General features: G+C 32.9%; 1 protein-coding gene across 2 annotated transcripts; it reads left to right on the top strand.

Moving 5' to 3' along the window:
• The first annotated feature begins 6,534 nt into the window (after nucleotides 1-6,534).
• LOC107915024 (rRNA-processing protein EFG1) lies at nucleotides 6,535-9,874 on the top strand. Of its 2 annotated transcripts, none has more exons than XM_041102464.1 (8): nucleotides 6,535-6,844; nucleotides 6,931-7,060; nucleotides 7,171-7,298; nucleotides 7,480-7,618; nucleotides 7,895-8,009; nucleotides 8,351-8,414; nucleotides 8,516-8,803; nucleotides 9,517-9,874. In XM_041102464.1, exons 1-8 carry the CDS (start codon nucleotides 6,695-6,697, stop codon nucleotides 9,520-9,522), a joined length of 1,020 nt encoding a protein of 339 aa, XP_040958398.1. In that variant the 5' UTR covers nucleotides 6,535-6,694; the 3' UTR covers nucleotides 9,523-9,874. The 2 variants fall into 2 exon arrangements, with proteins under 2 accessions (XP_040958398.1, XP_016699606.1); XM_016844117.2 differs by having other exon boundaries at nucleotides 6,564-6,844; nucleotides 8,324-8,414.
• Nucleotides 9,875-23,121: the final 13,247 nt, after the last annotated feature.

Here is a 23,121-nt window from a genome sequence, read left to right on the forward strand (position 1 = left end):
GGATATCTCCCTGCACGGGGCTTAAATACTGATGCCGTTTGTTTCTATGAAAACTAGACTCAGAGAGGAATCTGTACATATATGGTACGACCCCTAATTATCTCTGGTTAATTTATAATGAATTTCCAAATTTGGAGCAGGGAATCCAGAAACCGTTCTGGCCCTATCCCACAAAAATCTGGTTATCTCTTAATATACTGCCCATATGATCTTTTTGTTACTTCCTCATGAAAACAGACTCATCGAGCTTCGATTACATAATTTATTCATCAATTAATTCCACTCCTACTATTTTTAGTGATTTTTCAATCTCATGACACTACTGCTGCCAGCATCTGTTACGAAAGTAACTAGGTCCATTTCATGCCTACCCTTGATCCAACTCAATCGAACATTCGTGCCATTTTCGCATGGCTTAAAGTTTACATGCCAAAATTAAAACACAATGTAATAGCTTATACATGCCAAAATGTTCTTCTAAGCCAACTAAGAAGAAAGTACCAAAACTTGCTATCCGGTGTGATGACTTCGATGACGGCCTGACCCCGCAAAAATAGATGAGTCCAAGCAACCTATAATGGGTGACAAGGAAACACCGAGTGAGTTTATAACTCAGTAAGTCATAAGCAATGCACTACCATCCATCAATAACATTATCACAAGAGGAAACAAAATGGAACGAGACAATTTACTCCATCCATACCGAACCATACCATAGTTCCTCCAACCTATCGATTCAGTTTCATATCAATTCATGCAATCACATTCCATATACTCATCAATAGGACATTGAAGCATTTTCATAAATCAATTTATTTTCGTTACAATCAAACGACTAAACGGCCTTTCACCCATCCTACGATAAATTTTATGTACGTGACTTCAAGTATATTTGTCACATAGGTTCAAACTTACCGAGCTCAACACCAAGTATAAGCATAGCACCTATTAGCCATGTACTCAAGACACTTACCCGATCCGCTGTCCGCGATCGACTCAATAGTGTCGTACACATAGTGTCCATAATGATTCACGAATGTATATTGAGTCCGCACACTCAGTGCTATATAATCAACTCGCACACTTAGTGCTACGTAATCAAATCGCACACTTAGTGCTACATAGTCAAACTCGCACACTTAGTGCCGCATGGTCAATTCGCACACTTAGTGCATCATATTCATTTCGCACACTTAGTGCAACATAGTCAAATCGCACACTTAGTGCTGTACAATTTAATCCCGCGCACTTAGTGCCAATCTCATGGTCATAAATGGTTATACTCGCACGTTTAGTACCGAGATCAACAACTCAGTACATCTTACCTCTTTTCTTTTCATTCAACAATTTCATCATCACATACGTACATGCATATATATATATGTATATTTATTCCTTCCATTCAGCATCAATACATAAACATTATGACCATTTGAAATAATACCAACTACATGCTTAATGACTTACCTTGTGTTGGGTAAGACGGTTCCAACTCGGCTACTCAGTGATCTTTTCTTTGCCTTTGCTTGATTCTCCTCCTTTAGCTCCTTGAGCTTAATCAATAATTCACTAGTTTAACCATCTTGTTAAACATTCATAATTCAATTACACATGCTTATGTACGTTTGTATATTCGGCAACCATCCTCACTAATTACTCATGTTGATGGCCGAATGGATGTATGTGTGTACAATGTCAACTATAACATCATGTAATTCCACATATGACTACATTTCTTAAGTTCCACATCTTAATGCCCATTATACATAATCAAATTTAACATCATATATATATTTACTCATGTGGCCGAATATACATACTCCCATATAATATCAAGTACTCACTTTAAGTATATTGCCGAATATACTTAATCATACACACACCTAACCAAAATAATTTCTAAAATCTTTATATCATTTATAATACATCTAATTATCCTTTTTCACATTATCAACTCAAATCACATACATTATTTACTATAACATCTTTACATTCGGCATTGGTGTCAACCATAGTAGCCGATTCTTCCTACTTTGTACCCATGCATCTATTGATCCTTAGTTGGTTCAAGCACTTCACACACTAGGATTCATCAAATTTTTAACAAGAAATAAAATCTCTAATCCTCAAACTACCATGGCCGAACCTTTATGGAGTTGCTAAGACTCCTCATTTCTACTTCTCACACACTCTCACATCCAAACCCTTTTATTAAACACCCAAAGTCAACCATCTCCTTACCTCATCGCCAAAGACATCAAAATACCAACCAAGAACGTAACATTCATGGCCGAATGTCATCTCCATCATTTAACAAAGTTTGAATCATGGCTAGGTAGATTTTGAACTTACAACTTAAAATATACATGAATCTCAAAAAATAACATTAAACATACCTCAATCTAGTTACATGCATGGCCAAACTTCCTCCTAATCCTCTTCCTTAGGATTTTCGGTCAAAAGAGGTTGAAAAAGGATGAACAAAACCTTTCTTTTCCTTCCTTTAGCTCACGGCAATGGGGTGTATGCATGAGACCATTATTATTTTTTTTTCTTTTTTTTTTCATCACCCTTCCTTTCATTATTTAATTATCATGCTTATTATTTTATTTTCCTTACCATACATCACTAACACAACATGTTGGTGACATGTTTCCACCCATAGCATGGCCGGCCACTACATATTAGGGAGGGGGAATTTGACATGCAAGTCCCCTTTTTCTTCCACATGCACTAATAGGTCCTCATGCATTGACCTATCACATTTTAAAATTTTCTCATATAAGTCCTATTGACTAAATTCACATGCAATCGACTAAATCGAAGCTTGAAATTTTCACACATTCATGATTACATATTCTAGACAATAAACATCACATTCAAACCTTTCGGTGACTCGGTTTAGCGGTCCCGAAACCACTTCCCGACTAGGGTCAATTTTGGGCTGTCACACTTAGTTTGCCGGCAGGTGAAAGTCGAACATCAGGTACCATCAAGTTTGTTGTAACCAGTAATGTAACAGCCAACAGTAATGTCGAAACAGTGGTTTCAGGACCACAAATTTGACGAGGAAAAATTTATTTTTTATTATATTTTTATGGTCTATAATTTCACAAAATGATTTCGTGAAAATTTCGTCCGAAAATTTCGACGTTTGGGCAATCAATTTAGTCAAAAGGACTAAATTGTAAAAAGTGCAAAAGTTGAGTTCTACATTTTAAAGGTGTCCAATTATTATGAAATTTTAAATTGGAGGTCCTTAAATAGTAATTAGACCATTGGTTAAATTGTGGACAAAAATGGACATGAGATAAGTGAAATAGGATATTTTTAAGTTAGGGGCTTTTTGGTAATTTGGTAATTAAATGGACAAAAAGACAAAAATCCTTGTCCATCTTCTAGCTTGGCCGAATATAGCAAGGGGGAAGCCATGGTTAGGGTTTTCAAGCTTTCAAGTCAATAGTAAGTCTGTCTTTGCCCCATTTTTAATGCTCTTTACGTTTTTGAAGTTCTCGTAACACGATCTCTCTATTTCTACCATTTATTTGAGCTAGGGTTGAGATTTGAAAGTTTAACCATATGTGAAATGCATGTGTTTTGATGTTTTGTGGTAGAATATGAATGTTTGGTGTGTAGTAAACGATTTTTACTAAGTAATTTTCGGTGAAAATATCTAAAAGAACTAGTTTGTAAAAGTTATAAAAAGGTGTGTAAATGTGTGATTAAGTGAGAATTGTGGATTTCTATAGTCATAAAATGGTTCGGCTAGGCCAAAAATGTAAGGAAATTGAATAAAAATTATTTTACAGGCCTAAGGGCGAAATCATAATTTTGTGAAACTTTAGGGGTAAAAATGTAATTTTGTAAGAGTAAAATTTTTGGACCAATTTGAATAATGTGAGTGTTAAATAAATTAAATGTGTTATTATAAATCAAGAAAGACGTGAAATTGACTTTGACTAGTGAAAAAGTGAAATTATGGAAGAGTACATTTAGCAACAAAACAGTTTAGACAGCAACAGTTGTGTGACTTTGAAAAATCACAAAAAATGGTGATTTTTGAATTAGAGGCTGCATAATATATGAAATTAAAGTTGAATGAGTCTATTTTCACATAAAAGAAACAGGGTAAGCAAAATAATTATATATTATGAGATATTTGAATATTAGTGAGACAAGGCTAGAATGATTTCGGAATCCCTTGTTCTGAATTTTTAAAATCATTAAAAATTGTACAAAATTAATTAAGGGCTAAACTTTATATGTTTAAAATCCTGAATGAGTCTAGTTTCAAAAGAAATAAACAAGAACATTATCTGAATTATGTATGATGAGATAATTAATTTTTAGTGAAGAGGGGTCAAAACTGTCGAGCAGTGAAACAGGCTAAAATTTAAAGAATAAATTGTACTTATTGGATAAGTAAAAAATTCTTAAACTTTTATGGTAAGAAGATATGTGAGTCTAGTTTCGGGGAAAATAAACGGATCCTAATTTGGATAATGTTGCTTAAGTGTGTTATACACATTAAGGATGTGGAATGGAGAGGAGGAGGAAAATTGGAAAAATATATGAATGGTTCATGTATAATTGGTCATATGCTCGATTATAATTGATAAATGATGAAATAGAAATGATGCTTATATTTGTGCATTATTGGTCATGGTTTAAGCTCATTTGGGAAAATAAAGTTTCATAGTATGTATGTATGGTATATTTGGTATATGATTTGACATGAAGTAATGTCATGAATGGTTTATGAATTAACACATGTCGGTAAGTTTACGGTAAATAAATGCAATATTTCAATAATTATTATTAATGCTGTTATTTTCCAGTACTTATTTCATGAAATTATTTAATGTTGACTCAAGTATGAGATGATAGAGAATCAATGTTAAAAAGTCCCGTTGAAACATTAGGAATGTATCAGATACAAATGTCATGACATTAAGGGAATGAGATCTCATGTAAGACCATGTTTGGGACATGGCATTGACATTATTGAGGTTATGAGAGGTCCCATGTAAGATCATGTTTGGGACATGGCGTTGGCACCGAGATGGGAGGCCCCCCGTAAGACCTTGTCTGGGACATGGCATGGGCACCGATATGAGAATTCCCATGTAAGACCATATCTAGGATATGACATTGGCAGTACAGGAAACATCCCATGTAAGACCATACCTGGGACACGGCTTTGGCATGTTATTATCAGACAGGAGACCCGAGTATCCTTAGTATTCCAAGTGCTTCAACGGGCTAGTAAATAGACTATGTTACATGAAAGTTCAGGTAAAAGCATAATAAATAGATTCAGGTGAGTTATAAGGATTAAGAACATCTCAGTTATCAGCTAAGAAGAGAAATTTCAGTAAGGGAGGAGTAGGTTATAATCATGAGTTATTTAAGTAAGCAAGTAAGTAAACAAGTAAGAGAGTAAGTAAAGAAGAAAGTAAAGATCATGATACTTGACGAGTATAATTATTTATGATAAATATTGTGCTCATCCATGCTTATAATGCTTATGCTATATGTTTATTTGGCTAACATTTTGGTGTACATGCTTAGGCTTTGGCCAAGTTGTGGCTGAATTATGCCACGTTAAACTTATAAGTTATGCATTGTATTGATATGTTTATGTTTTGTGTAATATGCATAGGAACGGGTATGAAAAGGTAATGAAATAGTAAGGGTTTTTTATTCCCTAGTTCTTCGAAGACTCATCGTTGGAGATTCAAAAAACTTTAGAAGAGGATATTACTAAGGGTTCTTTATTCCCTAGTTCTTCTTTGTCATCTCTTGTTTTTCCTTTAGATTATCTTTTCACCAAAAACAATTAAGTTAATAAAAATTAAATTTATTATTAAACTAATAAATAAAATCATCGAAAAGAATCTTGTACGATATCACCAAAAAATTTTGAGTGTTACAAAATATACCTTAAATTTTCATTTTCCACTAACCTTTTGAATTGATAAATAAAATAAAATTTTTCAACAGTTTCGCATAATATTTTAAGTATTTTTAGACCAATAATTCCTTCTATTAATAGAGACACGTTCCTTGTAATTTTCTTGAACTCCTTGTAATTTTTCCCATAATACTACTTCTTTCTCTCTCTAATTTAGAAGGCTTCGAAAATTATTATATTTGAATTTAAAATTTTAGGCAAATAATCCCTAAAACACCTTATTATAAAAATAATTAAAAAATAACAATAATAAAATAAAAGTTCAAAAAGTTTTCAATGTAATGCAATTCTCAATTTTTTTTTTGTAAATTTTAATTAAATATATATTAAATCACATCACACTATGATATATAAAAAATATTTTTCTTTAAATTTACTTAATAATTATTGGTAAAATGATACATAATTTGTTTATAAATTTATTAAACTCATGATTGATCTTTTAATAGGTTGTTTTTAATTCTTTTATTTAAAGGTTATATAAAATATGGAAGGACAAAATTATCTTTATAGTAATATTAATAATCATTTAATAAAAAATGGAAATATAGGTAGATATAAAAAAATAAAATTCAAGTGGTCCAAAATTGCTAGGGCAAGCAGAAAACTGAGAAACCGAATCCATCAAAATTTCTGATAACCTAAGGTTAAATAAAAATCTCTAAAGCAGCACCAACAGTCGCAAAAAAAAAAAAAGTGAACAAAAAATATTGAAACAACATGGCCCACGGTGGCTATGGTAAGCGTCGTGTGGCCGAAGGGAACCGCGTCGGTCGGCGATCCAAGGGACCCGGCGTCGACAAGAAACCGAAGCCCAAAGCCCCCTCTCTTAAGAACCAGATACGCTCCATTGAACGCATGCTGCGAAAGGTATTCTTCATCTACGTTCTCCTTCATTTTCTCCTTTAAATTTTCATTTTTAGGATTTTAAGTTTTGTTATAAATTGTAATATAAGGATCTTCCACCTGAAGTTAGAGAGGCTCAAGAAAATAAGTTAGAAGGGCTTAAGAAACAACAAGAAATCCACAACCGACTCGCTGTGGAACGAAAAATCTTCTTGAGGGACAGAAAGATTAAGTTTTTTGGTAAAAGCAAAGAATTACTATTATCTTCTCATTTTCTCTTTAAATTGTTATAGCATTTACTTCATTTGGTAATGAATCATTGATATGTAAATTTTTAATCGTTATTGAAGAGAGGAGAAAGATAGAAAGGAGGATTAGGCGTTTGGAGAAGCTGCAAAGAACTTCATCCGGTCAGGCACAAGACGTGGATATTGCTGATCAGCTTTCTAAATTGAAAGAGGATCTTGAATATGTTAGGGTGAGCTTTGTAACAAATTTAGTTTTTTTTATATTTGCAGTCTTCTGAATGAAAATTAGAGTTTTTTTTAATGTTAATGATAGGGTAGTGTTATTTAACCGACTATTGGCACTTGAGTTCAGCATAATTTTGCTAAACTATGCAAAGTTGAATTTTTTTTTTTTTTCATTTGCTAATGCAGTTTTTCCCTAAGACCGAGAAATATGTATCTTTATTTACTGGAGGTGATGATTCAGACATAGTTGATAGGAGAAATAGATTGCGGAAGCAGATAAAAGCCAACTTAATTGCTGCTGCTGCCAGTGGGAAAGATATGGAAGGTGCTCGATTATTTAGAATATTGTAATTAAACATTTTAGAATAAAGGTCTCATTGCAATTGCACTGAAACTCACATAAAGGTAAAATGCCGCAAAGAAAACTCTTCTAAGTACTGGTTGTAGTCTGTGAGCATGTTTTTAGCCCAATCTGTATAACTAGTTATGGATGTGACATGTTTCTCTTATTACATGTTATTGTGCCTGCTTAAATTGTTCTTATTAACTTGTATTGTTCTGTTAAAAAAATGATTTCTTCTGTTTGTAATTCACTTAACAGAGACAGGGAGTGAGGATGATGGACTGTTGGATTTGAGTGATGATGATTTCTTTTTGACTGGAACCTCAAGTGATGAAGCTGATGCAGATGATGAATGGACAGATAAAAGTACCAGGTACATGTTGCATCTGCAAGTTGAACTACTGAATTGAACTTTGCTGTTTGTATTAATTTGAACTTTTGGCTATATCCAGTTGATGGTATTTTTTTCCCATTGTTGATTTTATTTGTCACATTTAAAAACGGGGTAAGGTACAGATATTACCGGACTGATGCTGCCAGTAAGAACTTTTCACATGAACATGGAGCCATTATCACTGTTGACTCTTTCATTGGCAGAAGATGTAGATTCTATTTGGATTTAACTCTTTCTAATTATGACAAGATCTTAAACTTAATTCACTCTTTTTGTTATGATGAAAAGTGCAGTCAAACATCTATGCATTTTATGCACAGGGAACAGGCTTCTAGTGCTTCTGGAAAAGCAGCATCTGGAATGTCTAGTGATGAAAGGAATCAGGTTCAGTATCAATTTCAATAGTTGCATCTTAAGTAAGAAAATAATTGATTTTAACTTGACACTTCTACCTTTCGTTTTGTTCCTGCTTCAACTTATAACAGAGACAGGTTTCTGCCAGAGCTTTGATGCCACCTCCCAGGCCATCATCTAATTCCTTTTCAAATTCAGTACATGCAAAATCAAGGTTTGGATCTTCATCTAGCCGAAATTCATCCATGCGAAGAGCTGAAATGTCTGCATCAAGCAATGCATCAAATAGCAGAAGTGGTTCTTCCTTTAAGGCAGGGGGATCCTCAAACTCAAAGACAGGAAACAGTAGTAATTTAAGTTCCAATTCTGATGCTCGTAAGCCACGTAGGAAGAGGAGACCAAAAAAGAGAAAGCAACAGGTTTATTGATTGTGACCAAGATCTAATTGTTCTTTTCTTTATTATTGTTACTTTTTCTGCAGCTTTTATGATGGAAAATTGATTCTTGTCATTGTGCCTGTCCTGTCTTCCATCTTCTTGAGGTCCTGTGAGCTCCTATCTGATAGCCTAGTTTTTACTTTAAGTAGAAATGCATGCAATTCGGTTAGATAAATACATTGTTTTGTATCAACTTCCTAACTCTGATTATTGAATAGATAGCCAAGTATTACTTGTCATCCATATTACCTAGACTTCTTTTTTTGTACGAACTGGTGTTTGATATTTGTGTTCAATACACATTCAAATATGGGTTCAAGAATATGATCCTCCATGCATGAAAAACCTTGGAAAAATCAAAACATGCTTTGCATCAGACATGTACTCACACTTAGAGTTCGGGTAACTTAGCTTGCCATTTAAGTTTTCTAGACTTCATTTTCGTTTTCTTTTATGTGCCAGTGTCCAATATCTGTGTTCTGTATATATATATATTTATATTCGGCTATGGGTATAAGAATATGTTCTTCCAAATACATGAAAGAACTTAAAAAAAAAAAAAATTAAACATGTTCTAGACACATACACAGCTGAGCCTGTGTAACACAGCTTGCTATTCATTCATTGGTTCCTGATATTTCTTGCTAGATTGTTTATACTTGTAAGCTGTAACTTATTCCCTTTTCTATTTGCAGGCATGACGAAAAATCAGCTTTGGTTTTGTCCATGAGAACAATTGGTGTTATACGCAGACTTATATTGAAATTCAACAACGCTTTTTGTAGTATGTTCAAGAATAGTTTTAGTTTGGGTTTAGCTGAAATTTAGTTATTATATTACCTGGATTTTTTGTTTTTTGATGGATTTAATTGTATGTTGTCAATGCTTTGTATTGTATTCACTACAATTGATAATTGGAGAAGGATAAATGATTCTTGATTTGAGCCCTTGGAAACTACTGCCATCCTACCATATTGCAGAGTTACAAGGGTTGGTAGACAGCATTCAAATGAATTTAAACATAAAAAGGATGCACTTTATTTTCTTTTTAAAGTCCTCGGTAATCTATATCTCGAAGGTCCTCTTGGATCTTCCATCTACTTACACGTGGCAGTTAAACTGTGCTCTGTTTTTTTCGTCAATTTTACCAAAATGGTTAAACTTCAGTTTTGGCACCTCTAAAATGTCTAAAATGTTTAAATTAGAGATTTAATTTTTATACTTTAATTTTTAATATAAATTGATCTTTATATTTTATAATGTTATTAATTAGCTTAAATAGTTAATATGATTAATTTTTTGATTAAAATCTTACGAAGTTATATATATTTAGAACATTTCCAATTTTCAATTTTTTTAAGGTTTGTGTCAGTTTTATCTTCTTTTTTTTCTTTTGTAGTTTTAGAAAATTGATTAAATTTCAAGTTTAGTCCTTTGCCTAAATTTATGATTTAACTGTTATACTTTAATTTCTAATTGAACTTACGTTGTTTTAACTGCTTTTTTTTTACATGTTAAGACTGATAAAATTTCAGTTTCTCTTCTATTTTTATAATGCCATTAGTTAGTCTAAATATTCAATATTGTTAATTATTTCAATTAAAATGTTGTCAATTTTTTTAGGAACAATATTCTAACAAAAAAAATTATTTTATCCTGAGTACGAATGAATGTTTTTAAGAAAAAATCTATATAAACATTTTCAATGTTATTTTTATTGTTACATGAATAACAAGTGACTTTTTTTAAAAAAAATTTGAAAGTTAACATTAATGAATTTAATAAAAAAAATTAATCGTGGTAGTTATTGGACATAAATTTTTAAATTAAAAAGTAGAGGGTTTAAATTTCGGAAACTAAAAGTACAATCAGAGTATAATTTAACATTCAAATTTGTATTTCATAGTTTGACAAAACAAGTAATCAACCCAATACTGAGTGAGGGAATCATACTAATAACTATATATAAAAATGTAACACCCCTTACCCAAGACCGTTGCCGGAATCGAGCACGAGGCGTTACCTGACTTAACTTACTAATTCGAAGTATAAAAAATTCACCTTTAAAATTAATTCTCTCACGTTCATTCAATATGTCCCTAAAAAGGATCCTCAAGACCCTAAAACATGCAATAGAAACGGTTCGGGTCCAAAACGGGAACATTAAAAATTTTCCGATTACTTAAACAAATCAAAATAATTTATTTTACTATTCATAATAAAACTGTCCACCTACGCAGCAGTCAGTAAATTAATTATAACTCGAGTTACAAAACTCAAAATTTAGATCCATAAATTTTCCCCGAAAACTAGACTCATATATCTTCTTACCATAAAATTTTCAGAATTTTTGGGTGGTCAGTTAGTACATTTTATTAGTTAAAGTCTCCCCTGTTTCACTGTTCGACTGTCCTGATCTCTTGTCACTAAAAATTAAATATCTCATAATACAGACTTCATGTGGTACTTCCACTTGTTTCTACTGAAAATAGACTCGCTAAGGAATCAAGAAATATAAATTATAACTCCTAATTCTTTCTGTACTATTTTTACTGATTTTCTAAATTTAGAACAGGGGACTTCAGAAACCATTCTGACCTTTCTCACTAAAATTCAAATATCTCATAATATAAAATTCCTTTGTATGCACTGTTTCTTTCATATGAAAATAGACTCAATAAGCTTTAATTATATATCTCATTAACTCTCTAATTCCTCTCCTACTAATTTTGGTGATTTTTCAAAATTACGTCACTACTACTGTCCAAAAACTATATCATTGCAAATTTTTACTCTTTTATAATTTCTTGGTATTAACCAACATTTAAACATCAATAATACCAAACTTGTTTTTTAATTATCCATTTCAATAGCAAATCATTAGCCATATCATATGAACACACTAAAAATGACTAAGTCCCTATACATGTCATAACTTTACACGTTTCAAAATCACATAATACCGAGATATCTGTAGATAGTGTGAGACGAACTCCGACGTCCTTGTGATCCCCGAACTAACTTGGCGATACTATAGAAGAAAGAAGGAAAATAAAGGAAGTAAGCATAAAGCTTAGTAAGTTTACAAGTAAATAAATAACAACATTTGTCACAAATAATTGTATTCATAAATTATCATCAAGTCTCATGATCTTTACTTTCTTTTTTACTTACTCCCTTACTTGCTTACTTGCTTGCTTAAACAACTCATGATTATAACTTACTTCTTCCTCGCTGAAATTTCTTTTCTCAACTGATAACTGAGATGCTCTTAATCTTTATAACTCACCTTAACTTGTCTATTATGCTTTTACCTGAACTTTCATGTAACATAGTCTATTTACTAGCCCGTTGAACCGCTTGGAATACTAAGGATACTCGGGTCTCCTGTCTAATAATAACATGCCAAAGCTATGTCCCAAACATAGTCTTACATGGGATGTTTTCTGTACTGCCAAAGCCATATCCCAGATATGGTCTTACATAGGAGTTCTCATATCGGTGCCCATGCCATGTCCCAGACATGGTCTTATGGGGGACCTCTCATCTCGGTGCCAACGCCATGTCCCAGACATGGTCTTACATGGACCTCTCATCTCGGTGCCAACGCCATGTCCCAGACATTGTCTTACATGGGACCTCTCATAACCTCAATGATGCCAATGTCATGTCTCAGACATGGTCTTACATGGGATCTCTTTACCCAAATGTCATGACATTTGTATCCAATATATTCCTTATGTTTCAACGGGACTTGTATCACTAATTCTCTGTCATCTCATACTTGAGTCAATATTAAATAATTTCATGGAATAAACACATAATTGCTGGAAAATAGAAGCATTAATAATAATTATTGAAATATTGCATTTATTTACCGTAAACTTACCTCGGTACAAAATACGATCAAATCTAGCAATTTAGTCTTCAATCTTTTTCTTTCCCCGGTCTAACTCCGAATTTCGTTCTTCTTGATCTATAATAGCAAATTTAGTTTATTTAATACTCGCATTCATCAAAACAGTCCTTGACTCGAACTTTGGAAAAATTACGTTTTTGCCCCTAAACTTTTGCATATTTACACTTTTTCCCCAAAGCTCAGAAATTAAACTTCGTCTCTTATTCTTATGTTTTATGACATGCTGAACATTTTTTCCTTCTATGGCAACATTAAATTCCCACTCTAACACTTACTTATGAACATTAGGTATTTTTACCGATTATGTCGTTTTACTCGTTCACTTAAAATCGGCTAGCAAAAGTTGTTTAACATAATTCGAAGCTTCATATTCTACCATAAAACACCAAAATAAACACATTTCACCTATGGGTATTTTTTTCCAAATATGAACCCTAGGTTAAATTATTGCTAGAATAAGCTAAATCAAGTTACCAAGACTCTAAAAACGTAAAGAGCATTAAAAACGGGGCTTGGAATCACTTACTATGGAGCTTGGAAGCTTGAAAACCCTAACTATGGCTTCTCCCTTGCTATTTTCGTTCACCATGGAGAAGATGAGCACATTTTGCCATCATTTTCCCTTTTTAATTCTTTTTATTACTAAATTATCAAATTGCCCCTAACTTAAAAATTTCCTATTTCACTTATCTCATGTCCATTTTTGTCTACCAACTTTACCAATGGTCTAATTACCATATAAGGACCTCCAATTTAAATTTTCATAACAATTGGACACCTCTAACATGTAGAACTCAACTTTTGCACTTTTTTACAATTTAGTTCTTTTTACTAAATTGAGTGTCCAAACGTCGAAATTTTCAAACGAAATTTTTACAAAATCATGCCGTGAAATCATAGACCATAAAAATATAATAAAAATAAATTTTATCACGTCAAATTTGTGGTCTCGAAACCACTGTTTCGACTAGGCCCAAAATCTGGATGTTACAAAAAAGGTCCTTTTACTTACATGTGGCAACCAAACCAAGCGGCCTTTCTTTCTTTCCCCTTCTTTTTTTTTTGCAATTTATCCTTCTAATATGTCTAAGGTCCAAATATTCTTAACTATTTCAATCAAAATGCTGACGTCAATTTTTCTTAGGAGCAATATTCTAGCAAAAAAAAATTATTATGACAAGTTCAAATGAATATTTTTAAGAAAAATCTCATATAAAATTTTTCAATGTTATTGTTGTTGTTACAAGATTAACAAGTGCTTTTTTTTAAAAAAAATTCAAAATGTCACATTAGTGAATTTAATAGAAAAAAATCGTGGTAACAATTGGACCTAAGTTTTTAAATTCAAAAAGTATGGAGTCTAAGTTTTTGAAACTCAAAAGTAGAATTAGAGTATAATTTAGAATTCAAATTTGTACATCATAATTTGACACAAACAAATAATCAACACATTGTGAAGAGAGAGAATCATGCTAGTATAATATAAAAGGAAGGTACAAAGGGCCTTCCTTTTGACACATGTACCATTTTTCCTTTTTTATTTATATTATAAAAATGTATAATTTAACCTTTAGTCCTTATATTATGTCTAAATTTAAGATTTAATCAATATTTTTTTAATTTCTAGAAAAAAATTGTTCCCAATATTTTTATAATATTATTAGTAAGACCAAACAGTTCGTTAGGATCAATAATCACCAAGAGGAGGAGAATTGGTGATTAAAAAAATAAATGAAAGATGTCAAACAATAGAGACTCCAGAATTTAAAATGGCTTAGCCTCAATTGCCTACTCCACTACCTTAACTTACCACAACTAATGATTTTCCAAATTCACTACATTTAAACCTTTCACGGACAAAGTTTAACCTTTACAATCTTTATCTTTTCAAAAGGCAAGATATGGCCACTTCCCCTTAAGGTTTTCTACCCAAACCTTAAGTTAGAAATAAAGTTTGAAAGCATTAACACCTCTAGAAGGTTGACATATGAAAATTAAACACTCTCACACAATAATACAACACTTGATAGAATAAATCAAAATTAACCCCTTAAGTTTGTACATGAGAATGAGAAGAACAATGAGAAATGATTGAATATTTGCTCTTGATCTTTGTAAGCTAGTTTCTTGACATTTTCTATGTGTTCTAGTGCTCCATTTATACCCTCTCATGGATTAATAGCTGTTTGAGATTGATGGAAATGAATTGGATCCGTTGGAGTCTTTAATTGCAACAATAAATATTTTTGCAGACCTTTAGGTACTAGTACCCAAGCCATAGGGATTTGGTTCCTTTGGACAAAATGTGACCACTGGGGCCATGTGTATCACACCTCAGTTGGAAAGGGTGTGGTACCTCTTCACGGGGAAGTGGTACTTCGGAAATGATGCTTCTCAATGAAATAGGCGAGCTATGGTACCTCTGCATCCATTTTTCTTACTATTTCTTAGGTATTGCACTATTTTCCAAAATGGCTTGATACCCCTGAGTCACTTTGCCTACTGACTCTTGGGTATCCCACCTTTTTCGTCAGGGTGCCACACTTGACCAAGTATAATTTGAAAATATTGTTTTTCAATTTAAAAATAACTTTAAAATGATTTCTTAAAAATCTACTTTACCAAGTTTGATTTAGAGACAATTTGTTATATCAAAAGATTAGAAAATCAAACTTAACAATCTCCCCATTTTGGATATAGCAAAACTTAAAAAATTTACCTTTGAGAACTCCCTTTAAATTAAAAATTATTTTGAAGTTGTGAATCCCCCTTTTTTAAAAAGGAAAAAAAAAAGGAAAAAAAACACTCTTTGACTACAAAGTTACCAAATTTTAAATTTGAAAAATTTACTTTTTGAAAGCTTTAAAAGAGACAATTATTTATATTTGGATAATTTTAAAGGTTTGAAAATTAAGTTTGTCCAACATATTTTTATTTTGAAAATGAGTGTTCAATTTGTAAATTTTAATCTATTGTCTTCCCCCTTTTTTTGTATAACCAAAAGAATTAGAAAATCAAAGAGAGAGGGGAAAAGCATAAATCATAAGGAATTAAACAAGGCATGGTATATGACATAAAAGAACAAGTAGAGGAAACTAAATATCATTCAAGGCATAGAAGAGAAAATTAACAAAATTAAAGTCATAAGCAACAACCATATGACATTATCCTAACAATAAAACAACCAAAAGAGAGTAGAAGCAGCAGTAGGAGTAGGAGTAGCAATAGTAGTAGCAGTAGCAGCGGTAGTAGCAATAGTAGTAATCGTAGTAGTAGCAATAGCAGTAGTAGTCGTAGTAGCAGTAATAGTCGTAGTAGCAGTAGCAACAGTAGCAGTAGCCGTAGTAGCAGTAGTAGCAGTAGCAACAGTAGCAGTAGCCGTAGTAGCAGCAGTAGCAGTAGCAGTAGTAGTAGCAGCAGTAGTAGTACGAAGCCTGGTTCGTAGATACTCACTATAAGTTATCTTAAAACAGTAAAACATAATATTTTCGAAAACACAATCTTATTCACATGTTCTTTTTTGTTGGATAAGCGAATCTCCTTATAACTCCTCACTTTAACTCAAAGAGTCTTAATATGTCCCATAAGTGTAGCATAAATCTAAGCACTCTCCAGCACACCAACATATCCCATTGAATGGAGCTTAACTTGACATTCAATTATCTCTCCAAACATGTCCCAGGGCCCCTCGTCCAAATAAAAAAAATATAAACGTGGGTACTCACAATCCTATGCATGCCTTTATATCCAACGGTTCAAAGATTATTGTAACAGCCCACTTGGCAAAGTCTTGGTATCTGGTTACTAATTGGTGTCCTTGTAAAAGGTGTAGATATGAGTAAGTATAGTGTTAATTTTGTCAAAGTAGAGGATTCTTTGTATGCGCCACTTGGCGAACTCTTAGCTTTGGCGTAGATCTGTGGTTTTGCGGGCTATCCTGTTAAGTGTACAGCACCTAGATGCTTTAGCGAACTCGTTTGGTTTGCAGTTGAGTAGATTTGTTTATTATTTTAGTAAAGAAATTTAGTTAGTTAAGTTGAGACTTAGATGGAATGGAACTAAGCTACTGTATATGAAAAGACTTAAATTATGATAAGTGTAATACCCTTAACTCGTATCCGTCACCAAAATAGGGTTACGAAGCATTACTAAAGATTACAATTCAAAACAATCAAAAAATTAAAACAGTTAATTCACATTTTTAACCATAGCAAAACCAAACAAAGGCATACATATTGTCCCTTATTTGAGCCCTTGAGACCTTAAAAATACATTAGAAACAAGTTGGGACTAAATCGGAAACATATAGAATTTTTTAGAAAATGATGGAAATTTACAACTACAGGGGTCACAGGCCGTGTAACTCACAAGATTGAGACACACGCCCGTGTCTCAGGCCGTGTAGGCATTCGAAGTAGGGACACACGGCTGTGTCCTAGCCCGTGTAACTCTCTAACTTGGGTTACACGGCCAAGCCACATGCCCGTGTGCCAAGCCTTGTACCCTTCGAAATGGCCTCACACACCCGTGTGCCAGGCCGTGTAACTGCCTGACTTGCAACCCTTTGAAAGCTACAGGGGACACACGGCTGAGACATACGCCCATGTCTTTGGCAGAGTGGACGAAAAATAGACCATTTCCAAGCCATTTTTCTCACCCATTTAAGCACATACCTACGAACAATTTACCATATATACACAAGCCTTTCAGTTGCACTTAAAACATGCATATCTAAGCTAAATCAATATAGCAAATATTCATACAACCAATATGCCCAAAGGGCACCTCAATCACAAATCTAATATGTACCTAATGGTTGCATAAATTAAGCACAAAACATATAACTTGTAACTAAATTCATACCAACAATTACCTCCATGTTCACATATTATAGTCACACTCATTATACCAATTTGGCCATTCAATATCCATTAACAAAGTATTAGCACAAATAGTCATGTATATAATAACTACAACTAATAAACCAAAATAACCATATTCAAACATATCTAAGAACAACACATAGCATACATTTTAACTACCATTCCATCTTCCACCATTCAAGTGCCAAATACATGTATATGCTAACATAACAACTTAATTCATCAAACATTAAAACCATTCACAAGTGTTTGCCTTCATAACGTTACATCAAGTCAAAAGATTTATATATACAAACCTAAAAAGCAAAGTATTTAAACACATAACTTAGTAGTTCATCATTATACCCAAAACAATTAGACACACACATATATACATTTATAGCCACATATACATGCCACAACCCTAAGGAGTTCAAAAGCTACAAACTATGATGGATAGTGTGAGCTGAAGATTCGATCCGTCCAAACTCAGCAAAAGTGATGTACAAAACGACACACAGACAGATATAAGCTTATGATGCTTAGTAAGAACATAACAAATTAATTAACTTAACATTAGTTGAATAAAACATTTAGTTTACGTGATTGAAGTTACTGAAATATAATCAAGGGCATGTAAGTGCAAATCAGGGGTACCGAAGTACTACAGGACACGTATGTGCATTCAAGGGTACCGAAGTACAACAGGGGCACGTATGTGCATTCAGGGGTACCGAAGTACAATAGGGGCACGTATGTGCATTTAGGTATAATTACATAACAATTAACTAATTAATTATAAAATACCAATATATATATAAGAAAATTTTAATTATACAATTTAATACTATGAACTTACATCGACAACTAGCGCGTAGGAGTACGATGGACTAATTCGCAACTTTTACCTTCCCTCAATTTAAATCTGATTAAGGTTTATCTTAATCTAAATAAATAAAATCAACCAATTTAATAACTATTCTATTCAATTAAATCTAAATTCATATTTTTAAAAAATTACACTTTTACCCCTAATATTTTAATTTTTTATAATTTAGTCCTTAAGCTTGTAAAATGAAATTCATGCAATTTCACCCCTACCCAAGCCTAGACGAATTTCATGCAAGCTCCTAATAGCCCCTATATTTCATTATTTCAAAAATTACACCATGAACATTTCACATTTTACAGTTCAATCCCTAATTGACAAATTCATTAAAAATCACTTAACAAAAGTTATTTATCTAACAACAAGGTTTCACATTCTATCATCAAACTTCACAAAAACATAGATTCATTCATGGAAAAAGTTGAATGTTTTAACAATTTTGCAAATTAGTCCTTGGGCTAGCTAGATTAAGCTACAACGACTCCAAAAATGTATAAATCATTAAAAATGGGACTGAAATTCACTTACATGCATTAGAAAAACCTAGCCGAATACACAAGCTCCTTTTATGGAGTTTTTCACCCTTATTTTATGTGCAAAAAGATGAACCAGCTAGATGATATTTTTGTTTTCATTATTTTACTTAGTTTATTTATTAAATTACAACTTTAACATTAATTATTAACCTTTAAAACCATTAAATAAATGTCCATATTTGTCCACTAATAATACTAGTGGTCTAATTACCATTTAAGGACTCATACTTTAAGGTTATATGGCCATTTAATACCTTTAGCTACTAGAACCCCACTTTTACACCTTTTACGATTTAGTCCCCTTTATCGAATTAAGCATGTGAATGGTAAATTTTCTTAACGAAATTTTTATACGGTAATACTAACATGTTGTAGAAATTAAAATAATAAAATAAATATTTTCACATTGGATTTGTGGTCTCGAAACCACTGTTCCAATTTTATTGAAAACGGGTTGTTAAACTCTCCCCCTAAAGAAATTTTTGTCCCGAAAATCTTACCAGAAAAGAGGTTTGAATATTGCTTTTTTATAGCTTCCTCGGGTTCCCAGGCGGCTTCCTCTATATTGTGACGTTTCCAAAGAACCTTTACTAAACCTATGCTCTTATTTCTCAATTCTTTAACCTCTCGAGCCACAATTTTGATCGGTTCTTCATTGTACGACATATCAGGCTGAATCTCGACATCTGTCAGTGAAATAACATGTGAAGGGTTAGATCGGTACCGTCGTAACATTGATATGTGAAACATATCATGAATCTTTTCTAATTTTGACAGCAAAGCAAAACGGTAAGCTACTGTCCCGATTCTTTCAATAATCTCACACGGCCTAATAAATCGCGGGCTTAGCTTTCCTTTGCGATCAAATCGAAGAACTTTCTTCTAGGGTAATACTTTCAGGAGTACTCTATCCTCTATTTGAAATTGAATGTGTTTACGTTTAAGATCAGCATACGATTTCTGTTAATCTGAAGCTACTTTCAAACTATCACGGATTACTTTCACTTTTTATTCAGTCTCTCTAATCAAATCAACCCTGTGAATCTTTTTCTCATTGAGCTCAGTCCAAATTAAGGGAGTTCGGCATTTATGACCATACAAAGCTCTATATGGTGTCATCTCTATACTCGACTGATAATTGTTATTGTATGCAAACTCAACCAACAGTAAATGTTTCTTCTAGTTGCCTTCGAACTCTAATACACAACAACGAAGCATATCCTCAAGCATTTGAATTACTCACTTGGACCGACCATCAGTTTGAGGATGAAATGCAGTGCTAAAATGCAATTGCATACCTAGAGCTTTCTTTAAGTTTCCCCAGAATCATGATGTAAACCGTGGATCTCTATCCGAAATTATAGAAACTGGCACCCCGTGCAATTTGACAACCTCAGCAACATATAATTGAGCTAATCTCTCAAAGAAATAATCTGTATGTACCGGAATAAAATGTGCATATTTCGTCAGACGATCAACAACAACCCAAATTGCATCCTTCTTCCTCAGAGACAAGGGTAATCCCGATACGAAATCCTTGGTGACACGCTCCCATTTCCATTCCGGTATCATTACTGGTTGTAACAAACCAGAAGGAACTTGATGTTCAGCTTTAACTTGTTGACATACTAAACATCTCGATACAAAGTCTGAAATCTCTCGTTTTATACCCAACCACCAGTACATTTGTTTCAAACCGCGCTGTACATTTTATTATTGCTAGGATGAACAGACAAGCTACCACTATAAGCTTCATGCAAAAGCTTTCAAATGAGCTCTGAATTCCTCGGTACGTAAATTCTGCCCCTAAATAGTAAACAGGCATCAGATCCAATCTAAAAATTTGAATCAAGAGTTGACTCACTCTGTTTCCTTTTAGCTAATAACACGTTATCACTCTTCTGAGCTTTGCAGATCTGTCGTAAAAATATCGGGCTGGCTTTTAATTCAGCTAAGATCGACCATCATTAGACAACGTCAAATGTGTATTCAATGCTCGTAAAGCATACAAAGACTTTCTACTCAGAGCATCAACAACTATGTTCGCTTTACCCGAATGATAATCAGTAATCAAATCATAGTCTTTCAATAGCTTGAGCCACCTGCGCTGTCTCAAAGTCAAATCTTTTTGCGACATTAAATACTTCAAACTTTTGTGATCTTTAAAAATGTGACATTTTTCACCGTATAAATGATGTCTCCAAGTCATCAACGCAAATAAAATGGCTGCCAATTCTAAATCGTGTGTTGGATAATTCTTTTTGTGTGGCTTTAACATTTGGAAGCATAAGCTATTACCTTGCCTTCCTGCATTAGAACACAACCTAAACTATTCAAAGAAGCATCACTGAAAACCACAAACTCTTTACCCGATTCAGGCTAAACTAACACTGGTGCCTCGATCAACAATGCTTTCAACTGATTGAAAGTTTCTTGACATTTCTCAGACCACATGAACATCACACCCTTTTGCAATAATCTCGTCATCTGTGTAGCAATCATTGAAAATCCCTTGATGAATATTCTGTAATATCTAGCTAGTCCCAGAAAACTTCTAATCTTAGTTACATTTCTAGGAGGCTTCTAATCAACAATAGCTAAAATTTTTCTCGGATTTACTCTGATGCCATATACCGACACAACATGTCCCAAGAAACAAACTTTTCGGAGCCAAAATTCACATTTGCTAAACTTAGCGAATAATTGCTTTTCACATAAAGTTTGCAAAACAATTCTTAGATGCTCGACATGCTCGAATTCATCCTGTGAATAAATCGATGAATACCACAAAAAATTAGTCTAGATACAGTCTGAAAATTCTATTCAACAAATCCATAAATATTGTAGGCGCATTGGTTAAACCAAATGGCATAACTAAAAATTCATAATGTCCGTACCTAGTTTCGAATTTATCATCAAAAAACAAAATTTTAAAACAACCATTTCCAGCACCACTGACTTTCGAGTCGTTACAATTCTCCTCTCCTTTAAGAAATTTCATCCCTGAAGTTAACGGAGAAAGATGTGGGGTCCTAAGATTTCATTTCTAAATCAATTAATTTATTTGTTATCCTTTCTTATCAATTGTTAGACTCGTTTAACCGGATCGCATATTTTTTCGCATGCATTCAATATTCATATATCGTAATTTACTTTGAATCATTAATCATGATATCAACTCGATTCATAATTCATTTAACCTATTAATATGTTATAACTTTATTGATCTTGCTCGGACTCAAGTTAAATACATAGATTAACTAACTTGTATCCCAATTTAGCATCGTCATTGCATTATCAGATAAAAGTGAAACAATCATACTGACACATAAGTGTATCATCGGATGAACCGACAGAATTATACTGGAAGATAAGTGCATCATTGGGTAAAACCGAAGCAACTATACTGACAGACAAAGTGCATTATGGGATAAACCGAAGCAATATACTGGCACACACAGAGCATCATCGGATAAACCAAAGGAAATATACTAGCACATACAGTGCATCATTGGGTAAACCAAAGGAAATATACTGGGACATTGGAAACACAGAAATTTACACATTTTTACATACCCTTTTTAACTTAAAATCATACAATTTCAATAAAATTCTTGTCGAAAAAATAATTAATTTTTAAAAAATAATTAAAGTAGATGTAAAATATGAACATGTTGAATTTTAGTTAATTTTATAATTAATTTTGATGAATTTTGGTTATTTTCGACAGATTTTCACAAAGGGCGAAAAATGGCTCAGCAGACACTACTAGAAGTGCAAAACCGAGAAGCAATTTGAAGTATCGAAGCAAAGTAAATTTCAGCCTAAGATGGTCCAAAATTATATGTATTAATTCATAATATAATTAATTTTAATTTATATCCAATTTAATTTGGGTTAATAAATAATTATTAATTAATTATGAAAAAGTGGTCCAGTTGAACTGAACCAAGTGAACCGAACCGACCAAGAAATGGACAGCCCAAAAATCATCCCAAGAGCTGACCCAAATCAGCTTATTAGCTTATTATTTATGCTTGCAAAGAGGCCCTTGAAGACTTGTTCCAATTGCATTCAAAGCCCTCCATAATTGG

Source organism: Gossypium hirsutum, chromosome D10, assembly GCF_007990345.1.
Source record: "Gossypium hirsutum isolate 1008001.06 chromosome D10, Gossypium_hirsutum_v2.1, whole genome shotgun sequence".
Classification (NCBI taxonomy): Eukaryota; Viridiplantae; Streptophyta; class Magnoliopsida; order Malvales; family Malvaceae; genus Gossypium; species Gossypium hirsutum.

Excerpts from the sequence above, each read along its gene's own strand:
- LOC107915024 (XM_016844117.2), top strand. The coding sequence starts at position 6,695 with ATGGCCCACGGTGGCTATGGTAAGCGTCGTGTGGCCGAAGGGAACCGC. Across the intron at positions 7,619-7,894 it reads CAGTGGGAAAGATATGGAAG|AGACAGGGAGTGAGGATGAT; the intron begins GTGCTCGATTAT and ends TTCACTTAACAG. Across the intron at positions 8,415-8,515 it reads CTAGTGATGAAAGGAATCAG|AGACAGGTTTCTGCCAGAGC; the intron begins GTTCAGTATCAA and ends AACTTATAACAG.